At 38.3% G+C, this 23,489-nt stretch overlaps 1 protein-coding gene across 1 annotated transcript; it reads right to left on the bottom strand.

The window, feature by feature from the left end:
• Positions 1-175: 175 nt before the first annotated feature.
• On the bottom strand, positions 176-23,029 carry PIP4K (phosphatidylinositol 5-phosphate 4-kinase). The gene is made up of 10 exons (XM_034977588.2): positions 22,693-23,029; positions 21,316-21,413; positions 19,618-19,728; positions 15,497-15,635; positions 13,836-13,966; positions 11,136-11,304; positions 9,954-10,117; positions 9,356-9,468; positions 8,510-8,580; positions 176-7,573 (listed from the first exon to the last, which is right to left on the bottom strand). Exons 1-10 carry the CDS (start codon positions 22,819-22,821, stop codon positions 7,451-7,453), a joined length of 1,248 nt encoding a protein of 415 aa, XP_034833479.1. The 5' UTR covers positions 22,822-23,029; the 3' UTR covers positions 176-7,450.
• Positions 23,030-23,489: the final 460 nt, after the last annotated feature.

Genomic DNA, 23,489 nt, shown 5'->3' with positions numbered 1-23,489 from the left:
CTGAACACAGATTGGCAGGCAATATGAAATCTAATGAGGTGTAACGTATCTAGGCGTCAGATGAGCAGCTTTTGGTTGTCTTTCAAAATTAATCGCAGCGGCCATTGTGCATGGCTGCTATTGCGCGGGGCCCGGGGGCCTAGGCCTTAGGAAAGGAAAAATAAAACCCATCCAATGCAGAAACATAAACCGAATATTTAAAAAATTAAAGTGTTTATTTATTTTATTTTTCTTCATACACATTGTCTTTACAAGAGTAAGGAGACTAGAGAATTAACAATTCAAATCGTGTCGCATACAACGTCGAATATTTAGCGAAAGCATCGGTATTATTTCCCACAGACTTAGGGAAAAAGATAGACGGAGTGAACGCGACTCACTAACTAAAACCACTCAAGTGCTAAAACAAATATGATGTGAAAACGAACTCATAAAAGCGTTCACAGGCTTGGATTTTTTAAACTGACATAATCGTGCTTCGTGTCTTGTTTTTATTTCACTACCATATCATGATCCGACTACAGTCTACACGCTCTGTCTTACCTGCGCGAAAGCCTGCACAAACCTATTCTCGCAGTTACGTGCGTGTGGACGGTAACACGGTAGCTCGTGCAAGCCTAAGTTACCGTCCACACGCACGCGGTTAACTGTCCAAACTGGTTTGTGCAAGTATACATGTAGGCAAGATGGTTAAAAGATGCCAGATGTGTGCATCACTCAGCACTCCATCACCAGAGAGGTAGGAGACGTAGAGTTATCAGCTTTATTAAACGTGTCTCATTTTTAGCGGAGTTTGTCTATATTTTCCCCTTAGTCTGTGTTATTTTCATAATAAATATTAGGTATACGCCCGATATAGGCTTTAACTCCCTCACCGTAAACAAAGTAGATAACCTTATTATACAACTGTAACATTACAAATTATTTATCGACCTAAACAATGGCAACACATAATATGACATAAAAACTTTTCATGACTAAGAGTACCCATTCAGTGTGCTACTTTTTGCACAACTATATTACCAAAGTTTCCTTCGCTGCACCCATGTGAATTTTTAGAAAACAGTTGTTAGGGTGAAATCTATAGAGTGCACTCTGACTTTGGTCAGACTTAAGACTATATTTCTTACATAAATCTGTCTCGTTTTAACTCAATCTTAAGTCCAAGCAAAGGCAAAGTGCGCACTGTAGATCTCAGCCTTAATATTTATGGTAAACAAAACAGCGCAAGTGGCCCGACGATTTTGATCGAAAATTTCGATTTTTCGAATTTCCATACCTCCAAAACAGAAATCCTTACAGGCTTACTTGTTGTCTGTCTGTCTGTTAAGATCCGTCAAGGGAAGCAAAAGTATAGCTTTACTTCCTGTTGACCTAGAATCATTACAGATAAACGGGCATTGAAGTATGGGCACCCACGGTGGACAAACGAAATAATTAACAGTAGGTATATTTTCAAATACGGCTCTGATCTACACTGACATAGGTCGCGTTTTTGTGGGTTATGGGAATCACGAAAAAATTGAAACAATTTTTGTACTTACCATGTAAGGAAAGTTCGAAAATCAGAAAACCATGTTAAGGGAATAATCCGAAAACCATGAATTTGGAAAAAACCAAGTCAAGGGAAAAATCCGAAAACCATGAATTTGTAGTTACATCTCAAGAAAATAAAAGTGTTGTTTGGGTTTAACATAAAAAACATTTATTACAGCTACTTTTAGTAGAGGGGTGTTATTCCCCTGGAGTTGTACAAAAAGTCTCATCATGAATGGACCCTTTAACACATTGTTCAGGAATCATAGACACATCAAAATCTATAAAAATGACAGTCACAGATGATAAAAATTCGCACACAGACACACACCGCCACCGTGACTTTGAATCACATTTTAAATTCTTTGTGTGTAGAAATGTGCATAATATAAGTAGGTAGGTAATAATTTGAAAACGTAAGGCTCAATTTATATTGAAATGGAATGGAATGGAACGGAAGCGTCAATTTCGTCTGGTCACGTGGAAAGGCGCCGGAATTCCCGAGAATGCTCGCTAATTCTCGCGACTGTGCCTTGAGACTATAGACGTAAGGTTCAATTTACATTTAAAGGGAATGGAAGCGATATTACATAGCGTAATGACTTCTATCTCCAACACTTTCTTGCCCAAATGAAAAAGTCGCCGGAATTCCTGCAACCTCGCAGGAATTTTCTTTCTCAGTAGAAATGTGTGCTTTAGGTGGTGGAGTCAATATGCTATGTAATATTTTAGGCTTATCGCTTTATCGCTTCCTTTCTCTTTCAATGTAAATTAAACCTGCCGCTTGATTCCGCACTGCAACTACCCTCTTCCGCGCGACTTCTCGCGGATTCCACAGACGACGCCGAGAGCCTCTAGGGGAATGCTCGAGAACACGCGAACATTCCGCGGAAGAGACGCGACCTTCTTTTTTGACTTGATCTAGTTTGTACGTTAAAACAGCATAAAACTCATTATACGATGTCCAATTTCATTTCAAAAAGTCTCTTCCATTACATTCCCTTTCAATGTAAACTGAGCCTAATAAAGTGACGGTATCTTACTTAGAGCGAAATTATATTCTAAAAGTAAACAACTATCACAAAAAGCTATCTTTTAGAAAAATTTAATTTTGAGAACAATTTTTTTTAAATATATTAATTTTGTAATAATAAAGCCGCGCTGGGACGGACATAAGAATAAAATAAAAACAAAAAATAGCGGGGGCACTGGTTTTATATGGATAAAGAAACAGTATCCTACATACATAGTCTGTGTATCTACACACACATATAGACGCGACAGGTTGTGATGGCAACCGGTGTATGAGGTGGGGGACACTTCACACACCCGTACGTCACCCGCGCTCGCCCGTACGGGGGCTGTGCGGGTGTGCGGGGCGTTCCCGCCCGATCACTATCTCGACCTGTCGTGTACACATCAGTTACAGATGTGACGTATTCTATGGTATGGTATAATTAGACACGAATCACGATATCTTGCAAAGATATTCTAACTTTCTATGGACACTGAAACTTCGATAGATGGATCTCTACGTATGTAAATACTGTAAATGCGACCCAAAGCACAGAGGTAGATAATCGTACTTGGTTGTACATACATCTAAACTAAATTGGCAAGTACAAAAGTAATGCTATCCTTTTCGCATAGAACAATAAGAAAAGGATGGCACTAATGTTAAGAGTTGGCAATTAAGTAAGATTTAGTAAGCACCGAATTAGCTTAACTTAGATGTCTTTTTGCATCTATGAAGTGCAGTGTATCTTACGAAGAAAATTTTCTACTCGATTCGTCCGATCCAACGCAGTTTTACTATTCAAAGAACTTATGTAATACGCGATTTTCAAATAAAGTGTTAAAAAATACAATTTCAAAGAAATAAATGATAAAACCTTAACAATTACCAATTAGATACCGAATCGAATATTTATTATACTCCGCGTAACACGTCTTCAGCTTTCACAGGATAATAAATCACAAATACCTCCGTAACAATCCAAGTCTTAAACTGTTAGGGATGATTCATACTAGGCCGTACCGAATCCGGGCCCGACCGTGTTACACATGCTTGTTGTTGTTACATGTTACAGACTCTATATGAAGAAATCTCGCGCGTAACACAGATGTTTTTGTCAACGACAACCTAGTTGGTAAATTTTTATGACACACTAATTGCCCGAGGCAATTTAGGTATACTATAGTTTTCCATAGTTTACTTAAAAGATAAACAAGTAGCTTCTCGCTTAAATGCGTGAGGCGCACTATACGCAACCCATGCGAACTTTTTACCGCGAACCGACAATGAAATCACGATACGAGTGAAACGACTAACTCCAGAAAGTCGTAAAGCGTAGGGAAAATCGCCTCGCTTACACGTTTCTCCAAGGTTTTCTCTTTTACTAGTAAGTAAGGAAAATTAGTACACAAAATACCCTTTTCTAAATTGGCCCAGCCGAGAAATGAAACAAAGACGTAAGACTTTGCTTTGTAAATTGTGTTATGGTCGAAACGCACGGACGATAAAATAATGCGTCTTTTACTTGAACAATCTAAATGAAATTATAATGTTCGTCGTGTGTTACATTCGGCCTCGATCGTGTTACGACCCGTACGCGGCACAGTCTAGCAAAAATCATCGTTTATAGAATAATAAATAACAAAATCTTACAATATAATATTTTTAACGCTACACTAGACAGAAACTAAGCAAATTATTTATATTTATTATATTATTGGCAAAGTGACGAAATACACAGCAAATCCAGCAGATTTGGGCGTACCTTTTTAATTACAATGCCTATAAAAACAGCCATTAGGGTTCGCGCACATTTAGGCAAGTTTTATCTTTATTATACTTTTCACACATTCCGTAAAATTCGTTATCCTTATTTATGTATGTATTTTCTTCTTTTGTTTTTTGTTTTAGTGCCAAACCAGCACATTTAAAGGTAATTAATATGAAATGTGCTATTGATGACTATGTCTCTTAAACATTCAAGACCAGTTCTTGGCAATATACAAAAAAAAATACAGACAGGTTTTTGTTACATGTGCGCCTACATGTGCGCCAACCATTACTCGTATATCAAACTTTGCATCGAGTTTCAGCAAGTATTAACATTATATTTTATTTAACTTTCAAAAATTTAATTTTCAATGATATAGTTTTTAACAATTAATTAATTATTATTTTTTAATTATTTCCATCACGGACTATTCTACGATATAGCGGAACATTATAAAAGCTAAGTAACGAGTTTTGGAAATTATTGCAAATTGTGTGCTTAATTTTTTTTTTAATATCAGTTCAAAGATAAAAAGTTTTTCAGTGACCACGAGGTTATAAGAATAACAGCTTTTCTTTTACTTAATTGTAACAACAAAAGCTTTTCTTTTACCTATTTCTCTTTTTACATTCCCGGTTCAAACATACCTTTACACACATTGGGAGCGAAACGAAATTGTTGTTGTGATTCTTTACATGGGTTTGTTAAAAACCAGGAGAATGACATAGGCTTTTTACCCCGGAAAATCAAAGAGTTCCAACGCGATTTAAAAAAAATCTAAATCCACGCGGACGAAGTCGAAAAGCTGTCACTCTAGTGTTTTTTCATAAGCTAAGTGTCCACTGGCAAGTAAACTTGCAGACAAGTCACTTGCACATCACTTGCACTGTGTGCACTTGCAGCAAATATATTCCTAATAGACACTTGACATAAGAGACAGATTCAGATTTCCTATGGACGTAATACATTAAAGTTTCATAAAACCGGAAAATAGTCATATATGACTATGTTTCAATAATATAAAGTAGCATTCATTAAACATAACTATTGTACTAGTAATAGAAATGTTCATTTATGAAATCCGTAACAGATCTATACACTGTCTCTTAGCCTATAAATGTAAGAAAACGTATACAATTGTGCCACAGACCATAATATGAGAAGTTACTATAATAAATCCACCAAATTCCAATATATTTTTAATCCATTACGTGGAAATAAATATTTAACACACATTTATAAAAAAAGTAAAATATGTTTTAAACATGGCGTTAACGAATCATTAGTGGAAAAAAGCGTTCATTCAACATTGCTTAGTATTACAAGCCCAACAAAGTACATTTTACAGTTAACCAGTGTTCGAAACACTGTGCACTATCGGTTAGTTGGACATTTCTAAACGATTAGAGTATACCTCTCATACAATGGGCTGTCTCATACTATCAGTTAGTGGTAGGTAGGACGAAAAAGTGCAAAATACGGCATTTTGTGGACAAGATGTTTCCTAACGGATTTTTCATTTTTTTAATACAAACAAACAAGTCAATTTTTTTATTAACTTAACTAAAAAATATTTTATATAAACGGACAGAACCAAATGAATAATTTTTTCACAAATTCCAAGTAGGGTATGAATATTTTTCTTTTAAAATATGCTTGTCAATACAAGTTTTTTTTTCTGAATGGTGCCAATATAACTCCATAAATGAGTTCAGCATCACCGATTCATTCGAAAATGATACCAAACTTAACCTAGTAGCTCAACTGATGTTGGTATCAAGACCTGACTGAGGACTCTTTTCAACCCCTAAACATCAAAAATCTTGATAGCTTCACTTCTTAACTTCTCCAGTTCCAGGATCAATCCTGGTTATCCTAAACACAGATCTAAAAATCTAGCTAGGATAGCTAATTCTTGATCTTGTAACATATTTTAAAATTGTATATGCTTACGCCAACAAGCACGCAAATTGTTCAATTTTATTTCTACCCACTTTGTTTTGTATAAAATCGCAGTGATGTGTGGATAAGATACCTACTGTTTATTTGTTAAATTTCTCATGTAAGTGAATTTAATTCTTAGTGAGAATAAAGTTCTTTAACCGTAAAATTGTATATGCTTACGCCAACAAGCACGCAAATTGTTCAAGATCAAATCCATGTATGTGTGTAACAAGATAATTGAAAATAAACGTTTTATTTATTTAAAAAAAATATCCTACCAAAGGAAATATCTTGTTCACAAAATGCCGTATAAAGTGTCTTACAGAGACAATAATAGTTATGGTGGTCGAATTATTTTCCAAAGTTGTGAACTACACACAACAAAAGGTGTAGGTAATATAGCCCAAGCAAGTTACTTGCGCAAGTTATATGCACTGCAGAGTTAGGGCGGTTACGCACTCACGTTCCACGTTCCTTTTTGTTTTGTATGGGAGCTTATGACTTGTAGATAATAATCGCTGGTATTCTCACGGATGACGGATAGAACTCGGATGACGGAAGTGCAGTGCGTAATCGCCGTAACATTTTGTTTCGAGGTCGTATTGTTTTTACAAAGTTTGCCATTTCTAAACTCGGAGTATACATTTGCACACAAGAAAATGCACTAAAAAAGCAACTTATTCTTGATCTTTTGATTAGCTGATATCATATTGTTACTCAATGTTTGGACATATCTAAATAATTAAAGTATACCTCTCATAAAATGGGTGTGTAACTGTATAGTGTGCATTAAAATGGCAATTTCTTATCTTTGATATTCCGGTTACATTAAAAGTATTCCTCTCGGACAATAATAAGTGTGCACTAAAACAGCAATTTCTTGACTTTAATATTCATCCCGGCTGGTAGTCACTAGTTATATCCAAAGTTGGATATATCTAAACAATAAAAGTATACCTCTCACACAGGTGTGTACTAAAAGAGCAATTTCTTGACTTTAATATTCCGGCTGGTAGTCACTAGTTGGACATAACAAAACAATGAAAGTATACCTCTCACACAGGTGTGTACTAAAAGAGTAATTTCTTGACTTGCATATATTCCGGTTGGTGGTCATATCAAAATTGGACATGTCTAAGCGATCAGAGTGTACCTCTCACCCGCCGGGCCACGTTGAGGTAGATTTAGTTGCTCTCGATGGCTTTAGCCACGAATTCTATGAACCGCTTGCCGTACTGCTCTGGGTCGCAGGTTGAAATCCCGTCCACGTTGCTGCCGTACTTTACCGTCTTAGCTGCTTTTGCTGCCTGCAAGTTATTATTAAATTGGGTATTTGACTCCAAATTTTTTTATTACTTTATTATAAACTAAATGATACCCGCGACTTCGTCCGCGTGGATTTAGGTTTAAAAAATCCCGTGGGAACTCTTTGATTTTCCGGGATCAAAAGTAGCCTATGTCCTTCCCTGGGGTGCAAGCTATCTCTATACCAAATTTCACCAAAATCGGTTAAACGGATGGGCCGTGAAAAGCTAGCAGACGAGCAGACGGACAGACAGACAGACACACTTTCGCATTTATAATATTAGTATGGACTGGGATAAAAATAATGACATAAACTGAAAAACTAATTAAATTGATCAAATAACAAAAAATTTATAAGCATTTAAATATTTATGATTAGACAGAGATAGCGATACAGCATTTTGACGTCACACCTTACTATTGCCATAGTAGCTTCGTGCGGTTTCATACAAATTTTCGTTTTGCGACAAAGGGATAGTAGAAGACCCTCCCACTCCAATATTAAAATGCCTGTAACTTTGTAAATCTTTGTTGGATTTTAATATGCAATACACCAAAAACTTAATTTGCTGCAATCCGCTGAAACAAGTCAAATCTGTCGAATCGCCCTCCCACTGCTAACCATGCAGGAAAAGCAGCCACTCGGCAAGCAATACGCACCACCACCACGCAGCACCACACAAATCCCAAAACACACTCGACGCACGTTGTGTTTTGGGATTACCCTGTACCCAATACCCTGTCGTAGGCAGGGGCAATGACCCCAAGTTTTGCACGCTAGGTATACATTGCGGGTTTTAAAAATACTAAATCACAAAAACTACAAGTATAAGACGACAAATGGTTATTGGTATTGGATTGTGTTTAGGTGGTATAATAATAGGGGCCAGTTTTTCAAATAACACTATGTATAATATACGAGATATGTTATGGCATACCTGTTTTTTAACTCCATAGTGCGTCAAAACGTCGATAAGCGCGACGAAATATATCTCTTTCTTGGGAGCACCTGCAAAATAAGATATATTAATATAAATAATGATCATAATCATTAATTATATTACATAACTAGCTTATGCTCGCGACTTCGTCCGCGTGGACTACACAAATTTCAAACCCCTATTTCACAGTTGAAATTTCAAAAATCCTTTCTTAGCGGATGCCTACGTCATAATAGCTATCTGCATGCCAAATTTCAGCCCGATCCGTCCAGTAGTTTAAGCTGTGCGTTGATAGATCAGTCAGTCAGTCAGTCAGTCAGTCAGTCAGTCAGTCAGTCACCTTTTCCTTTTATATATTTAGAAGAAGATATCACTACCACGGACATAGGCTAGGTACTTTTTATCCGGGAAATCAAAGGGTTCCCACGGGATTCGTCCGCGTGGATTTAAGTTTTTTTTTAAATCTCGCCTATGTCCTAAAAGCCTATGTCCTTCCCCGGGATGTAAGGTAATGCTGTACCAAATTTCATCAAAATCGGTTAAACTGTTCATCCGTGAGAAGCTATCACACAGACAAACACTTTCGCATTTATAATAATACTAGATGATGCCCGCCACTTCGTCTGCGTGGATTTAGGTTTTTAAAAATCCCGTGGGAGCTCTTTGATTTTCCGGGACGAAAAGTAGCCTATGTCCTTCCCTGGGATGCAAGCTATGACGTATATCTGTACCAAATTTCGTCAAAATCGGTTGAACGGATGGGCCGTGAAAGGCTAGCAGACAGACAGACACACTTTCGGATTTATAGTATTAGTATGGATTAGTATGGAGATGGAAACTCACCGTCGTGGCTGGGGATGGCGTAGATGTCCAGCTCAGGGATGATGCCTTCGTACCGCAGCGACGACTGCCGGCCCAGCCCCCGCGGGCTGTCCGGCGGCGTGTTGTAGCCCCATCTATATACAAAACACCATTGAAAAGCTTGGATACAAGTAATAATTTAAAAAAAAATTATAGCCAGTGTCACTCCAGATCACTCCTTATTCAGGCATTTAGAAGTTATGTAAATATATAAAAGGAAAAGGTGACTGACTGACTGATCTATCAACATACAGCTCAAACTGCTGGACGGATCGGGCTGAAATTTGGCATGCAGATAGATGAAAATTCAACCCCCCAAGATGGTGAAATAGGGGTTTAAGATTTAGGATAAGCTAGTGGTAGAATAAAGAAATTCACATACATACACACCCAAACCCTTTTTTTGGGCAGTCATGTAAAAATATGATAAAATGCGTTCCTAGTCATACAAAATCGGACATAAGTTAAGTCGCTTCGACCAAAAACAAAATGTAAGTGCTTGATTATTGAATTGTATAATTAGGTTCAATAAAAATAATGTCTGTATAAAATCTATTAGGAGCTGTATGATGATAGTGACCTGTCGCCATGGCGGTTGTCGGTGTCGCTATCAGACTCGGTGTCCGCCTCGCTGTCCGCCTCGGCCTCGCGCTGCCTCGCCGCCTCCGCCTCAGCCTCGCCTCGCCCGCACTCGTGCACGCCCAGCAATAGCGAGTAGTCCATCAGGTGTAGTTTTGTTAGGAACTGTAATCGAATATTCAACTATAAATTACTATTTTAGCGTTTAAACTATCGTGAGTGATTTCCATTATTTATTTATTTATTTTATTTTATTTTTATTTTTCATGTACCAAAATTGTAGTTACAAAGTAATAATAAATTAAGTTACATTGGAAATGCTTATCTCTAAACAGAGATTTCTTCCAGCTTCCCATTCAAGGTTGTGAGTAAGGCGTATCAAGAAGTGGAATAGGTCTACGGTACTAGAATCTAATAAACTACATAAACATCTTATAATAAATACCCAAATCAACTTATATACAATAATGATACTTATAATAAATAATTATATACATAATATATGAAAAATACATATAATATATAAAATACTCTATTGTAATGATAGGTTATACTGCTTCACTCTGTATTTGAATGAGTGTACTGAGTGGCAGTTCTCTCTGACATTTTCAGGAAGTGAGTTCCAAAGTTGGGTATTCCATCCATACTAATATTATTTTCATCAAAATCGGTTGAACGGATAGGCCGTGAAAGGCTAGCAGACAGACACACTTTCGCATTTATAATATTAGTAAGGATGAAGGGCTACCTGCGTCGAATGTTTTAACATTTGACACCTGCCAGTGACGTCGAAGCCTCGACGTTTTGTTAGAAGTTCCCTACAGGTATGATTCCGAACCACGCTGCACGCAGCAGCGCTGCCGCATCAGTGCTGTCACCAGCTGTCACAGTCCTGTCGCGGCGCTACTGGTCCCCATACAATCTCTATAAGCTTATATGACATTACATTCCGAGCTACACAGCAATGTCGCGGCAGCAATGTAGCGGAACATTGCTGCCTAGCTCGGAATGTAATGTCATATAAGCTTATAGAGATTGTATGAGGACCAGTAGCGCCGCGACAGGACTGTGACAGCTGGTAACAGCACTGTTGCGGCAGCGCTGCTGCGTGCAGCGGGGTACGGAATCAAACCTTAACAGTTGTGAACTGTGGTATTATGTATGGTTTATAAAGAATACTTACATCAACATCAGCAGTAAGAGTTTCCAGCAACTTCTCTTTGGCGGCATCGCCAATGTCGATCCGCACCCCCTGCTTGATAAAGTCGTTGTCCTTCAAAGTGGGCAGTTCCTTTTCAAGCTCCTTCTCCGAAGCCTCCCTGTCCACCGTAGACCCTTTTAGGTCGTATTTTCTGGTGAAAAAATTACATTAAAGGCTAGTGAAAAGTAAGAACCAATTACAACCCGGGTATCTTTAAAACAAGACAATCTTCTAGGTAAACGCGTCCCATCTTAGGCCTCCTCATCACTTTCCATCAGGTGTGATTATAAACAAGCGTTTACCTATAATGAATAAAAAAAACCGGCCAAGTGCGAGTCAGACTCGCGCACTGAGGGTTCCGTAATACAATCGTATTTTATTGACATTTTGCATGATAAATCAAAAACTATTATAAGTACCTAAAAATAAATAAAAATCTGTTTTAGAATGTTCAAGTGAAGCCCTTTCATATGATACCCCACTTGATATAGTTATCTTACTTCGAAAATTGAAAATACTAATTATTAGTTTATGACCACAATTTATTTATTTTTGTGTGATGTGACCACAAATTCACGGTGTTCAGATTTTCCCCCTAAAGCCAGCTATAAGACCCACCTACCTGCCAAATTTCATGATTCTAGGTCAACGGGAAGTACCCTGTAGGTTTCTTGACTGACAGACAGACAGACAACAAAGTGATCCTATAAGGGTTCCGTTTTTCCTTTTGAGGTACGGAACCCTAAAAAAAGAATAGATTCAATTGGTTCGCACACTAGATGCAAAGCGCACGTGTTACTATATCTAAGTGTACCGTTTCGTGGAAATAAATAAAATATCATGAATCATCATAGAAACTGGCTAATTTTTTTTACATTCAATATGGCGGCTGTATGGCGCCATTTTTAAATGTGAAAAACTTTACTTTTTAGTTTTGGAAAAGAAGTCATATTTTTTTTAATTACGACTCGTTAGCTAGGTAGCTTACTTGTGTATATTGAGGTGGTTGGAAAAGACGTTTCTGGTAGCAACGAGGTAGTGCTCGATACCGTCCACGGTGAGGCGGTACATGCCGAGGTATTGCGGCAGAAGCGTCTTGCCGTGCCGCTCCACTATGTACTGTGACTTGTTCGCTAACTTACTTGTGTATATTGAGGTGGTTGGAAAAGACGTTTCTGGTAGCAACGAGGTAGTGCTCGATACCGTCCACGGTGAGGCGGTACATGCCGAGGTATTGCGGCAGAAGCGTCTTGCCGTGCCGCTCCACTATGTACTGTGACTTGTTCGCTAACTTACTTGTGTATATTGAGGTGGTTGGAAAAGACGTTTCTGGTAGCAACGAGGTAGTGCTCGATACCGTCCACGGTGAGGCGGTACATGCCGAGGTATTGCGGCAGAAGCGTCTTGCCGTGCCGCTCCACTATGTACTGTGACTTGTTCGCTAACTTACTTGTGTATATTGAGGTGGTTGGAAAAGACGTTTCTGGTAGCAACGAGGTAGTGCTCGATACCGTCCACGGTGAGGCGGTACATGCCGAGGTATTGCGGCAGAAGCGTCTTGCCGTGCCGCTCCACTATGTACTGTGACTTGTTCGCTAGCTTACTTGTGTATATTGAGGTGGTTGGAAAAGACGTTTCTGGTAGCAACGAGGTAGTGCTCGATACCGTCCACGGTGAGGCGGTACATGCCGAGGTATTGCGGCAGAAGCGTCTTGCCGTGCCGCTCCACTATGTACTGTGACTTGTTCGCTAACTTACTTGTGTATATTGAGGTGGTTGGAAAAGACGTTTCTGGTAGCAACGAGGTAGTGCTCGATACCGTCCACGGTGAGGCGGTACATGCCGAGGTATTGCGGCAGAAGCGTCTTGCCGTGCCGCTCCACTATGTACTGTGACTTGTTCGCTAACTTACTTGTGTATATTGAGGTGGTTGGAAAAGACGTTTCTGGTAGCAACGAGGTAGTGCTCGATACCGTCCACAGTGAGGCGGTACATGCCGAGGTATTGCGGCAGAAGCGTCTTGCCGTGCCGCTCCACTATGTACTGTGACTTGTTCGCTAACTTACTTGTGTATATTGAGGTGGTTGGAAAAGACGTTTCTGGTAGCAACGAGGTAGTGCTCGATACCGTCCACGGTGAGGCGGTACATGCCGAGGTATTGCGGCAGAAGCGTCTTGCCGTGCCGCTCCACTATGTACTGTGACTTGTTCGCTAACTTACTTGTGTATATTGAGGTGGTTGGAAAAGACGTTTCTGGTAGCAACGAGGTAGTGCTCGATACCGTCCACGGTGAGGCGGTACATGCCGAGGTATTGCGGCAGAAGCGTCTTGCCGTGCCGCTCCACTATGTACTGTGACTTGTTCGCTAACTTACTTGTGTATATTGAGGTGGTTGGAAAAGACGTTTCTGGTAGCAACGAGGTAGTGCTCGATACCGTCCACGGTGAGGCGGTACATGCCGAGGTATTGCGGCAGAAGCGTCTTGCCGTGCCGCTCCACTATGTACTGTGACTTGTTCGCTAACTTACTTGTGTATATTGAGGTGGTTGGAAAAGACGTTTCTGGTAGCAACGAGGTAGTGCTCGATACCGTCCACGGTGAGGCGGTACATGCCGAGGTATTGCGGCAGAAGCGTCTTGCCGTGCCGCTCCACTATGTACTGTGACTTGTTCGCTAACTTACTTGTGTATATTGAGGTGGTTGGAAAAGACGTTTCTGGTAGCAACGAGGTAGTGCTCGATACCGTCCACAGTGAGGCGGTACATGCCGAGGTATTGCGGCAGAAGCGTCTTGCCGTGCCGTTCCACTATGTACTGTGAACAAGTGGAAACATTTATTATTTAACACCAAACATTACGGAAAATGAAACATGTAGGTCGATTTCGTTCGATCATTATTACAATCTCAATTGTTGTGAATGGCTGAATTTGTGCGATTCTTGTTGCAACAAGGCATTGTAGCCAATAGCGAGAGAGCGAGCGTCCACCAATCAGAGGTGATTGCGATCGTGACATTGTAGCTGTGATTGTACCGCAATCGAGGGTCTTGCTTGCAAGACGTACCTTAATCTAGTCGCACCGGCTAGGCGCCGGCACGCGACAGGCGTCCAGTACGTTGTGGACTTACGTACTATTTACGCTATGAAAAGGAAAATGACAAAAAAATACCTTTCCTCTCTTACCTCCGAAGTTCGCAAAGTAATAAATCGAGTGTTTAGTTGAAGATTTAAATAAATTATTTCGTCATAGATATATATATCATATATTATGTATAATGTATGCGTCATTCTTTGTTATTACCATCATCGTCATCAACCCATAACCAGCCCACTACTGAGCTCGGGTCTCTCTTCAGATTAGGAAAGGATTCTGGTCAAGTGCGGATTGGAAGACGGAGATACGATGTTTTCTTTTACCGTTAAAGCTAGAGATATTCAAAATAGTTTAAAACGCACATAGCTCCGATAAGTTAGAGATGCGTGCCCGGAAAACCCCTGGACCACCCGAAATTAATCACGAGGCTATCACCGCTATCACTACTACTTATAAACGCGAAAGTGTGTTTGTTTGTTGGTTTGTCCTTCAATCACGCTGCAGCGCAGCAAAGCAACAGATAGACCTATTTTTGACATGAATTTTGTTTAAAAGTACTCAGTCCCCACGGGATTTTTACACGGGAAAACCTACATCGACGAAGTCGCAGGCATCAGTTAGTGTTATTATATGGAAAACTAAACAAATACATCACAATAAAATACTACCAAATTATCGCCTGTATCATGCATATTGATTAGATATTCGACAATGTTTCTAGATTCGGAAGGATAAAACTCATCAATTATTTATGTAGATAAATCGATTTCTGAAAACACTGAATCATTTATGTCGCTTTTCTGTTAAATAAATAATCGCATCAAGATAAAATCGTAATCACCTGAAATATTACGAATCACCTAAAGGTATAACATCAGGTCTAAAAACAAATATTGTATTTACTACGTATTTGTAAGAGGTCGCCATTCTAACACCATAGGATCCTAACGTGTATCAGTTTTTTGAATTACCTATGTCCAGCTCTGCTCATTGTCAGTTATTTGCGATGTCGGTTGTTCTTATTCTCCTTCGGATCTCCTCATTAATTTAATCACGTAGAGAAACACAAATTAAAGTCAGGATTTGTAACAATTCAAATATAGTACGCGACAGGTTGAGATAGCAATCGGGGTGGGGACGCCCCGAACACCCGCACAGCCTCGCTAACCCGGTGCGAGATGGCGCAGGTGACCTGCGGGTGCCATCTGGAGCTGTCGTGTACAAATAATCTAGTCAAACAATAAAGCTCACCGGATGGTAATGCTTAAGGAAGGAGTGCATCCTCTCCACCTCCTCGGAAGTTAGAGTCTTGAGGATGAAGAGCCGGTCATAGCTCTGGTAGAACTTGGCACCCGACTTGCCTGACGAGTCGTCGGGGATTGGCTGCGATCTGTCGACAAGCACTTGACATTTGAAGATGCTATTTTCTCTGTGCTTTCATATTTTAGTGGGTAACAATGTATTTAATTTTTTTGTTTTGCTATTGTAGTGGTTAAAATAACCTTTCAAAATGGTTAATACATCCATGAATAAATCTGAATTCCAGACCATATTACTCAAATTGAATTTATAGCTTTTGTATTTTTTTAAAAATTAAAAAGGTTAATTTTGTAATTTAATTATAACAATAAAAAATATTTAAATATAATAATAATAAGAAATCTTTTTTATTCAAGTAAACTTTCACAAGTGCTTTCGAATCGTCGGATGCATCTACCACTGGTTCGGAATGCCTTTCCTAGCGAGCTATATGAGCTCCTTGATTAGTAACTAATTTAACACTCATTAATTCATACCTACTCTTAAATTTCGACAAAATTTAGGTAAACAACTGTCACAATAATATTGTAGTATAATGACTAGACTCTACGATAAAAATAATTCATCGCAGATATTTTGTGATATACCAGCAACAAACGCAAATTTTTATTTTAGGAGAAAATCAAGGGTACCAGATTAAACAAGAAAGAACACCAAACATATAATGTAGGTTATTCACTATTACCATTTCTCACACAAACATTATGGAGGGAATTGTGTAAGTATTACATTATTTTTTCTTAAAAATAATTAGTAGGTACTTTCGAGATTCCGTAATCGAGAAAAATTTACATTATTTATTGCGTATATGATTATTTTGTACAAAATATATAACTTATTTGTTATGTATTTCTAGAGTATAAAGCTTATCGGTGAACGCCACATATCAGCACGCACCGAATCCAACGCATTTATCTGTACTGAAAATTTAGTGTAACTTTCAAGTTAACGTTAACTGTGCCTTTTGTAATTTAGTATGGACGAAAAGGGACAAAATTGACTATTAGTAATGACGACAGATCTGTGGTAATGACGGAAAAAGGATTTAAATGACAGATTTACTCACAGAAAACGTAAACTTGAAACATTACACTAAAAAACAAAAAAGGTACGTGTCGATGGCGGCAAAAAGCCACCATCATGCGCCGTATATTCAGTGTGAATATTCAAAAAGAATACCCGGCGGAGTTTGTTGTCGGCTTTTCTGAGCAGGGCACGTTTGGAACCCTCGCAGTGTTAGTTTTAAGTTAAAAAAAAATGATATCACTATCCCTTGCTATGTTATATAAAAATACCAAACTTGCTCGAACAAGTCTTTGTAAGAACCTAATTTAATAAATTAATTATTTTTTACTTTTAGGCGCTAGGCACAGTGGCAGAGTCAAGATGCGACCGACGTCTTCCGTGAAAACAACGCAAACTAAACTTTATTTTCTTTGACATGACCGCGGCGCGCGTCTTTCGTGTTTTGTTTTCAGTGTACCAATTTCAACGCTACGTCAAAGTACTTATGTAAAAGCTGAGTTTAGGTAGTTAACATAAAGACATCGAGTTTTTTTGCTACTCCACTCCATTAATTAGTATGTTTGCATTGAAACTTCTTCCCATTTTCATTTGTTTCTTTCGGTGCGTGCGGCGCGTTGGCGTGGTGTGCGATCAACATTAGGTACATGTGCGAGTGTTGAACTATTAAATTCACTATTAATTTTATTATTCGTGTCCTTATTGTTTTGTGTATTAAGGTAAGTGCGCACTGCAAAATTTCACCGCGCGATTTTTCCACAAAATTATTGAGCGCGTGCGGTTTCATACAATTTCCATATGTCACAGAATTCTGCGGGGGAAAATGCACGGTGAAATATCGCAGTGCGGGCGTACCCTTAACCATATTGTGATAGTGTTCCAAATCCATAGTGCCTAATTCACTTACCTTCGCTGAAAGTGCAATCATGGCAGTAAAACGCTGCTCTTGTGTTCATAAAATACATACAAAATATACTTATTTGAATTGCGTGATAATCGTCTTATATATAGGGGACATGAGTTGAGGATTAAAGGTCAAGGAATAGGTAATATTTCAAACACCAAAAAAGAGGATTCGTAAAATGGAGTTTTCAGTCCAGTTCAAATCAAACTTCAAAATACACACTTGTATATCAAAATATATATTTTTCATTTGCAATATGAGTGCATTTTGTTACATGGGCGACGAGACACAGCAAAACCAGCCAGTGATCATGATTTTGTGCCTTCAGTGTAAGCTTTTGAGTGACCGAACTCGTCATTTGGGTTAAGTGTTAATGTGTCTGTAATCGAAGGCTTTTAGAATGGCTCGCTCTTCTGCTATTGGTTAAAAAATGACAGCATAAAGTCAGGCTTCAGCCAATAAGGGTCTTTTTAAAAGTCTATTATCGTTGGCGAGATGTGCAGTCGTACTAAGCCTTCCGTTAAAAAATAAATCCCGGCTTCCGTTTTCCCCGCCAATTACAATATTGGTACCTTCAAAAGAAGAGTGAATAGGCACCTTCTACGCAAGCGCGCCCCAGCTTAGGCTGCATCATTAAGCATGCCTTTTTAGTAAAAAAAATATGTCCGGCTCTAAATAATGCAATTTTTGATAAGTGTTGTAATTATTTAAAAATTATTTGGAAAATTCCTTAAAGAGTAGGTAAAAACACTATCATAAAAATTATAAATAGTCCGGCTCGTAAATGACGCAAAAACTTACACCCGAGCTTCTGATATTGATATGCGGGATGAATGCCGTGTCAGTTTCGAATAGGCACACTACAAAAAAGTTGTTATTAAGAGGAAAGAAAAAAATTCGTACAGCGTTTTTAGTAAAACTCCGCTGACCTCAGTCGCTTAATCGTCAGGCCTCGCTTGACAAACGCGCTGGCATCGCGGAACAAGCCTTCGGACTCCGGTTTCAGTTCGCCGACGCCAGAGGGCGCGGTGGCGGACCGCCGCAGCGCGCTCGCGAGCCACTTGGTGCGCCTCGAACAGAGGTAGTTATCTGGCTTTCTAAACCTAGGGACAGGACGGGAGCTAGGACGGGATGCCAATCCGTACCAATAAGCAACGCGGCCAGGGAGATGCTGTGCGCAACTTTCCCCTTTGTCAGTGTCAAAGTAGGTACAGGACCACTTTCGAAATTATTGGATTTAAAACAAGTCTCAATTTAAAAATAAAAAACACGACTGCCTTGCTAAAAACAAACTAAAAAGTAAAAAATCTCCCACTCATACACACCATGACACCTAAAACCATTACTCCTTTTTTTGGGCAGTTGTGTAAAAACAATCAAACTTCAATTCAATTAATTATACTCAATAATATATGGTGTACACATTCCCTTAATCACGGGATCTATACTTACATATTATATTAAATTGAGCTCCTTCTCCTTTGTTTGAATCGATTAATAAGACACGAAAGTGTCTGTTTTGTGTGTCAATAATTACCGACTTTTTGATTTGTTTTATCTTACTCTTTTTATTTTCATCTTTATATTAACATCTCTATATTTCACTATAAATCTATACCTCAATAATCTGTAGCGGTTAAAATATTTGCAATGTTCTCCTCTGCCATAATAACAGCCAACTTAAACCATGCAGAGGTGGTAAATTGTCTTACTTTACATTTTGTGAGTTAAGTTCCTTCATTTTTGAAGGTTTCATTGAACGACAACCAAGCTATATAAAACAGAACATGATATTTTTAAATAATAAATAGGCATCCAATATACAGAATTACCTATGCATCCATAAATTATTTGTTAAAGTTATATTTCGTTAAACAAACATTTTTCAATATTTTTCAAATAAAATTTTATCTGCTAAAAACCAGAACTATAGCATCATACAAGAGCCCTATGTCCACTCCTAGGCGTGTTGCTTGATGGTCCGTACAGTATGGGACAGAAAATAAATATAAGTACATAAATATATCAGAAGTTATGTCTGTTAGAGCATTTCACACGTGCCGCAGCAGTGGTCACGGATATCTAAAGGTCAGTTCACATTGATATTGTAAAGGTGGTCGCTTACCGTGTCAGTGACTCCTTGTAATCTATGTCATCGATACCGAACCTCTCTCTGAGGTTTCGGAAGACCAGCGGGCAGTATTCTTTCACCTTGAAATGAGATGGCATGTTTTCTCTGAAATCAAAGAAAAAAACTGTTACCCTTAGATAAATAAACAAAGAATATACCTTAGACTTGTGATTGCCTAGCAGTAAGGATGTCCGCCTCCTATTTGGGATGTTCAAGGTTCGATCTCGAGCATACACCTCTAAATTCAGAGTTATGTGCGTTCCAAGCAATTAAACTTGCTTTAACGGTGAAGGAAAACATAAGGAACTTTGTATGCTTGAGAGTTCTTCATAATGTTCTCAAAGGTGTGTGAAGTCTGCCAATCTGCACTTGGCCAGATATGGCCTAAACCCATCATATATATACTGAGAGGAGTGTACTCATTAGTTCATGAACTTCACACAGCCAGTTATTTCAAAAAGAAATGTCTTTTTAACATTCTCAAGTATGAAAAAAATAAAAGCTGATTGTCACGAATTGGACAAGGTCAAATGTTAAACGAGAATTAACGAATGTAATCATTTAGGTATGCACCCATATACTTCACCAGTACAGGTTTAATTTGCAAAAATTAAAGTGACAACGCCCGTAAAATTTTATTTGAGTTTCAGATTAGATTGGTCATATGAATCATTTTGACAATGACAAGTAGCTTTAGGTGTGCAGTAGTTTTTAATCCATACTAATATTATAAATGCGAAAGTGTGTGTCTGTCTGTCTGTCTGTCTGTCCGTCTGTCTGTCTGCTAGCTTTTCACGGCTTAACCGTCCAACCGATTCTGACGAAATTTGGTACAGAGGTAACCCGGGGAAGGACGTAGACTTTTTATCCCGGAAAATTTAAGAGTTCCCACAGGATTTTTAAAAAACCTAAATCCACGCGTACGAAGTCGCGGGCATCAGCTAGTATTGAATAAATAGTTGGATTTTATATTTTGATAGTGTTACATGAACATTTTGACAAGTAGGTTGTTTTAAAGGCAATTTTCTTATCTTACTCTTTTTATATTTTACAGAATGGTATAGAATTCAGTTTCAGCACTGTTTTGCTGGTAGACTGGTAACCAGCCACTTACAAACCAGACCAGAGACAATTCAGAATTTATAGATTCCAAAATTGCTCATGCCGGGAATCGGACCCGGACCTGCAACTTTTAAAACCACAATGCTTACCACTGCACCAGGGAGGTCGTCAAAAGTCGTCCACTATAGTCTTTCATTCTTATTTATAGTATACTATATGATGCCCGTGACTACATCCGTATGGATTGAGGCTTTTAAAAAATCCCATGGGAACTCTTTGATTTTGGAGTAGTCTATGTCCTTCCCCGGAATGCAAGCTATCTTTGTACCAAATTTGGTTAAAATCGGTGGAACCGATGGGCTTTGTAAGACTAGCCGACAGACAGACAGACACACTTTTGCATTTAAAAAATTTTTTTTTAAAGAATATTAGCCAAGTTTATCATGCTGACTAATATTTACCTTTCCCCTCCAATTAAGCGTAAAGCTTGTGCTAGGAGTAGGTAAGACAATAGTGCAACGGGTGGGGTTTGAACCGGTGACCTTTCGGTTTTCAGTCCCCTCCTTTAGCTGTTGAGCTATCGATTAAATATTAGTATGGATCTAGAACAAAGGCAAGATAATGATTTACTTGTTAAACAAATGGTTGTCCACTTTGAGCTTGGAATATGCCCTGAAGTCGTCAGGAAGCAGCATAACCGGTATCGAGACATGGCTGAGTTCATTTATCTGTAACAAATATAATTCTTGATGTGAAAACTTCTTTAGTACTGTTTCAATTTGAAACTTGATGAAACTAAAAAGCAATACTCAGGTTGAGATCTATAGCGCGCTTTGATTTTGCTCAGACTTAAGATTAAGTTAAAACAAGATAGATTTAAATAAATAAATAAATTATTCTCAACCTAAATGTCTGTAATTTTGTCTATATGGATTTAGGTTTTTAAAAATCCTAAGGGAACACTTTGATTTTGTGATAAAAGTAGCCTATGTCCATTTCCAGGATGCAAGAAATTTCTGTACCAAATTTTGTCAAAATCAGTGAAAAGATAACTGAAAGACAGAAACACATGTATCTTTAAGTAATATTCATATGGATTAATTCTATCTGTTTAGTGATTACAAATGTAATTAATAAACAGAGGTGTACTTGGCACTTCTTTTGGTTGTAAATCCTTCAATATCATGATAAAAACCTATTATTAGAAAGAGATCAGATACTGTTTTTCACTATTGATCTTTTGCCAGAAAGAAATACTATGATCCCATATAAACATTAACAAGCACAGAAGCCGATATAATGTGTAAGATCTTATAATGTACAAATCTATATATATAAAATTCAAAGTCCTGACTGACTGACTGACATATATATCAACGCACAGCCTAAGCCGCTGGTCCTAGACACATAAAATTTGGAGAGTGTGTTCTTTGTAGAGTAGGTATCCACTAAGAAAGGATTTTTGAAATTCCACCCCTAAGTGGGTTAAATGGGGGATGGAAGTTTGTATGAAAGTCTGTTATTTTTGAAGTTACATTGATGAAAATTGGTATTTAAGCACTCAGTTACAAATAAAAAATACGTATTTCACGATTTTTGGAAATTCTACTACCAAGGGGGTTAAATAGGGGATGAAAGTTTGTATGAAAGTCCATCGTTTTTCAAGTTATTTGCATGAAAATTGGTATTTGGGTTTTCGGCAACAAATGAAGAAATATGTATAATTCAGGATTTTTGGAAATTCAACCCCCCACGGCCCACCTCTATTTTCTAAATTCCACCCGAGCGAAGCCGGGGCGGGTCAGCTAGTTACTTTTTAAAGACGACATTTCGGCAGTTCCATCTGCCGTGGTCACGAACTGTACGTATATGAGTAGTGAGCATAAATTTGATTGAGGTATGACCCAAATAAGTAGTTTTAATAAACTATTAATTATTAATTAGCGATATATACGACTTTGTCGCCAATTACAATTTCATGCGTAAAATATAAAGATGTGTAATTACCGTGTGATTAACACCCCACATAAAAACAGACAGTAACGGTTCATTAGCACGGAACAATTTCACTTTTTGATGTTTCACGCGAATATGTTTCTTTTTCAATTTGCTCAATCCAGTGTTCGGAACGGACATTTTGGATTTGTTTACAAGAGTTGGTGCACAGCCACTAAATGTATTTTGTAATGTACTAATGTAGTTAAACCATTTTTGGAAACAAAAAAATGGTGAGACTTCTAAAGAATTTGAATAAATGTTTAATTTTCTACAAAAAACTCAACACCCATCAATAGGGCAGACGGCTGCTTTTTTCTATTTGATTTTTGATTTGACAGGTGATGAAGTTTTAAATTTTCATAGACAAAGGAATGGTATGATCTTTATGATGGTAATGGCTTGTCTGCAGGCCGATTGCCGTAAACTGACATGTGACATCGCAATAGAAATATCCTTAAGAACCGTGATCGTTACAGTTGATAAATTTGCTATCGCGGACGACTAATGCACTATATCGCATTTGGTCATTATCGACATTTTGATGACGTATTGGTAGCACGGACCTATTTATAACCCGACTAAATCGAATATCTATGGTAATCACTTGGTAATCTAGCAATTTACATAGACATAACAGTCTCCTAAATTTGGCTACGTTACTTATTACAAATAAGTAGTTAGTCTGTGGTACCTAACTATTTAGAACCCCAGACCACAGAGTACAATTTTTTGTTGTTTTTCCTTAGTTTACCCGTTTGTTTTTTGTGATTAATTCTGCAACTTTGCTTGCTCCTCGGACTCCGGAG

This window comes from Maniola hyperantus, chromosome 17, assembly GCF_902806685.2.
Source record: "Maniola hyperantus chromosome 17, iAphHyp1.2, whole genome shotgun sequence".
Lineage (NCBI taxonomy): Eukaryota > Metazoa > Arthropoda > Insecta > Lepidoptera > Nymphalidae > Maniola > Maniola hyperantus.
Note: the sequence above shows the minus strand (reverse complement) of the source record. Positions and strands in the feature narration are given on the sequence as shown.

Excerpts from the sequence above, each read along its gene's own strand:
- PIP4K (XM_034977588.2), bottom strand. The coding sequence starts at position 22,821 with ATGTCCGTTCCGAACACTGGATTGAGCAAATTGAAAAAGAAACATATT. Across the intron at positions 21,414-22,692 it reads TGTGGGGTGTTAATCACACG|ATAAATGAACTCAGCCATGT; the intron begins GTAATTACACAT and ends TATTTGTTACAG. Across the intron at positions 13,967-15,496 it reads TCCTTAAGCATTACCATCCG|TACATAGTGGAACGGCACGG; the intron begins GTGAGCTTTATT and ends ACTTGTTCACAG.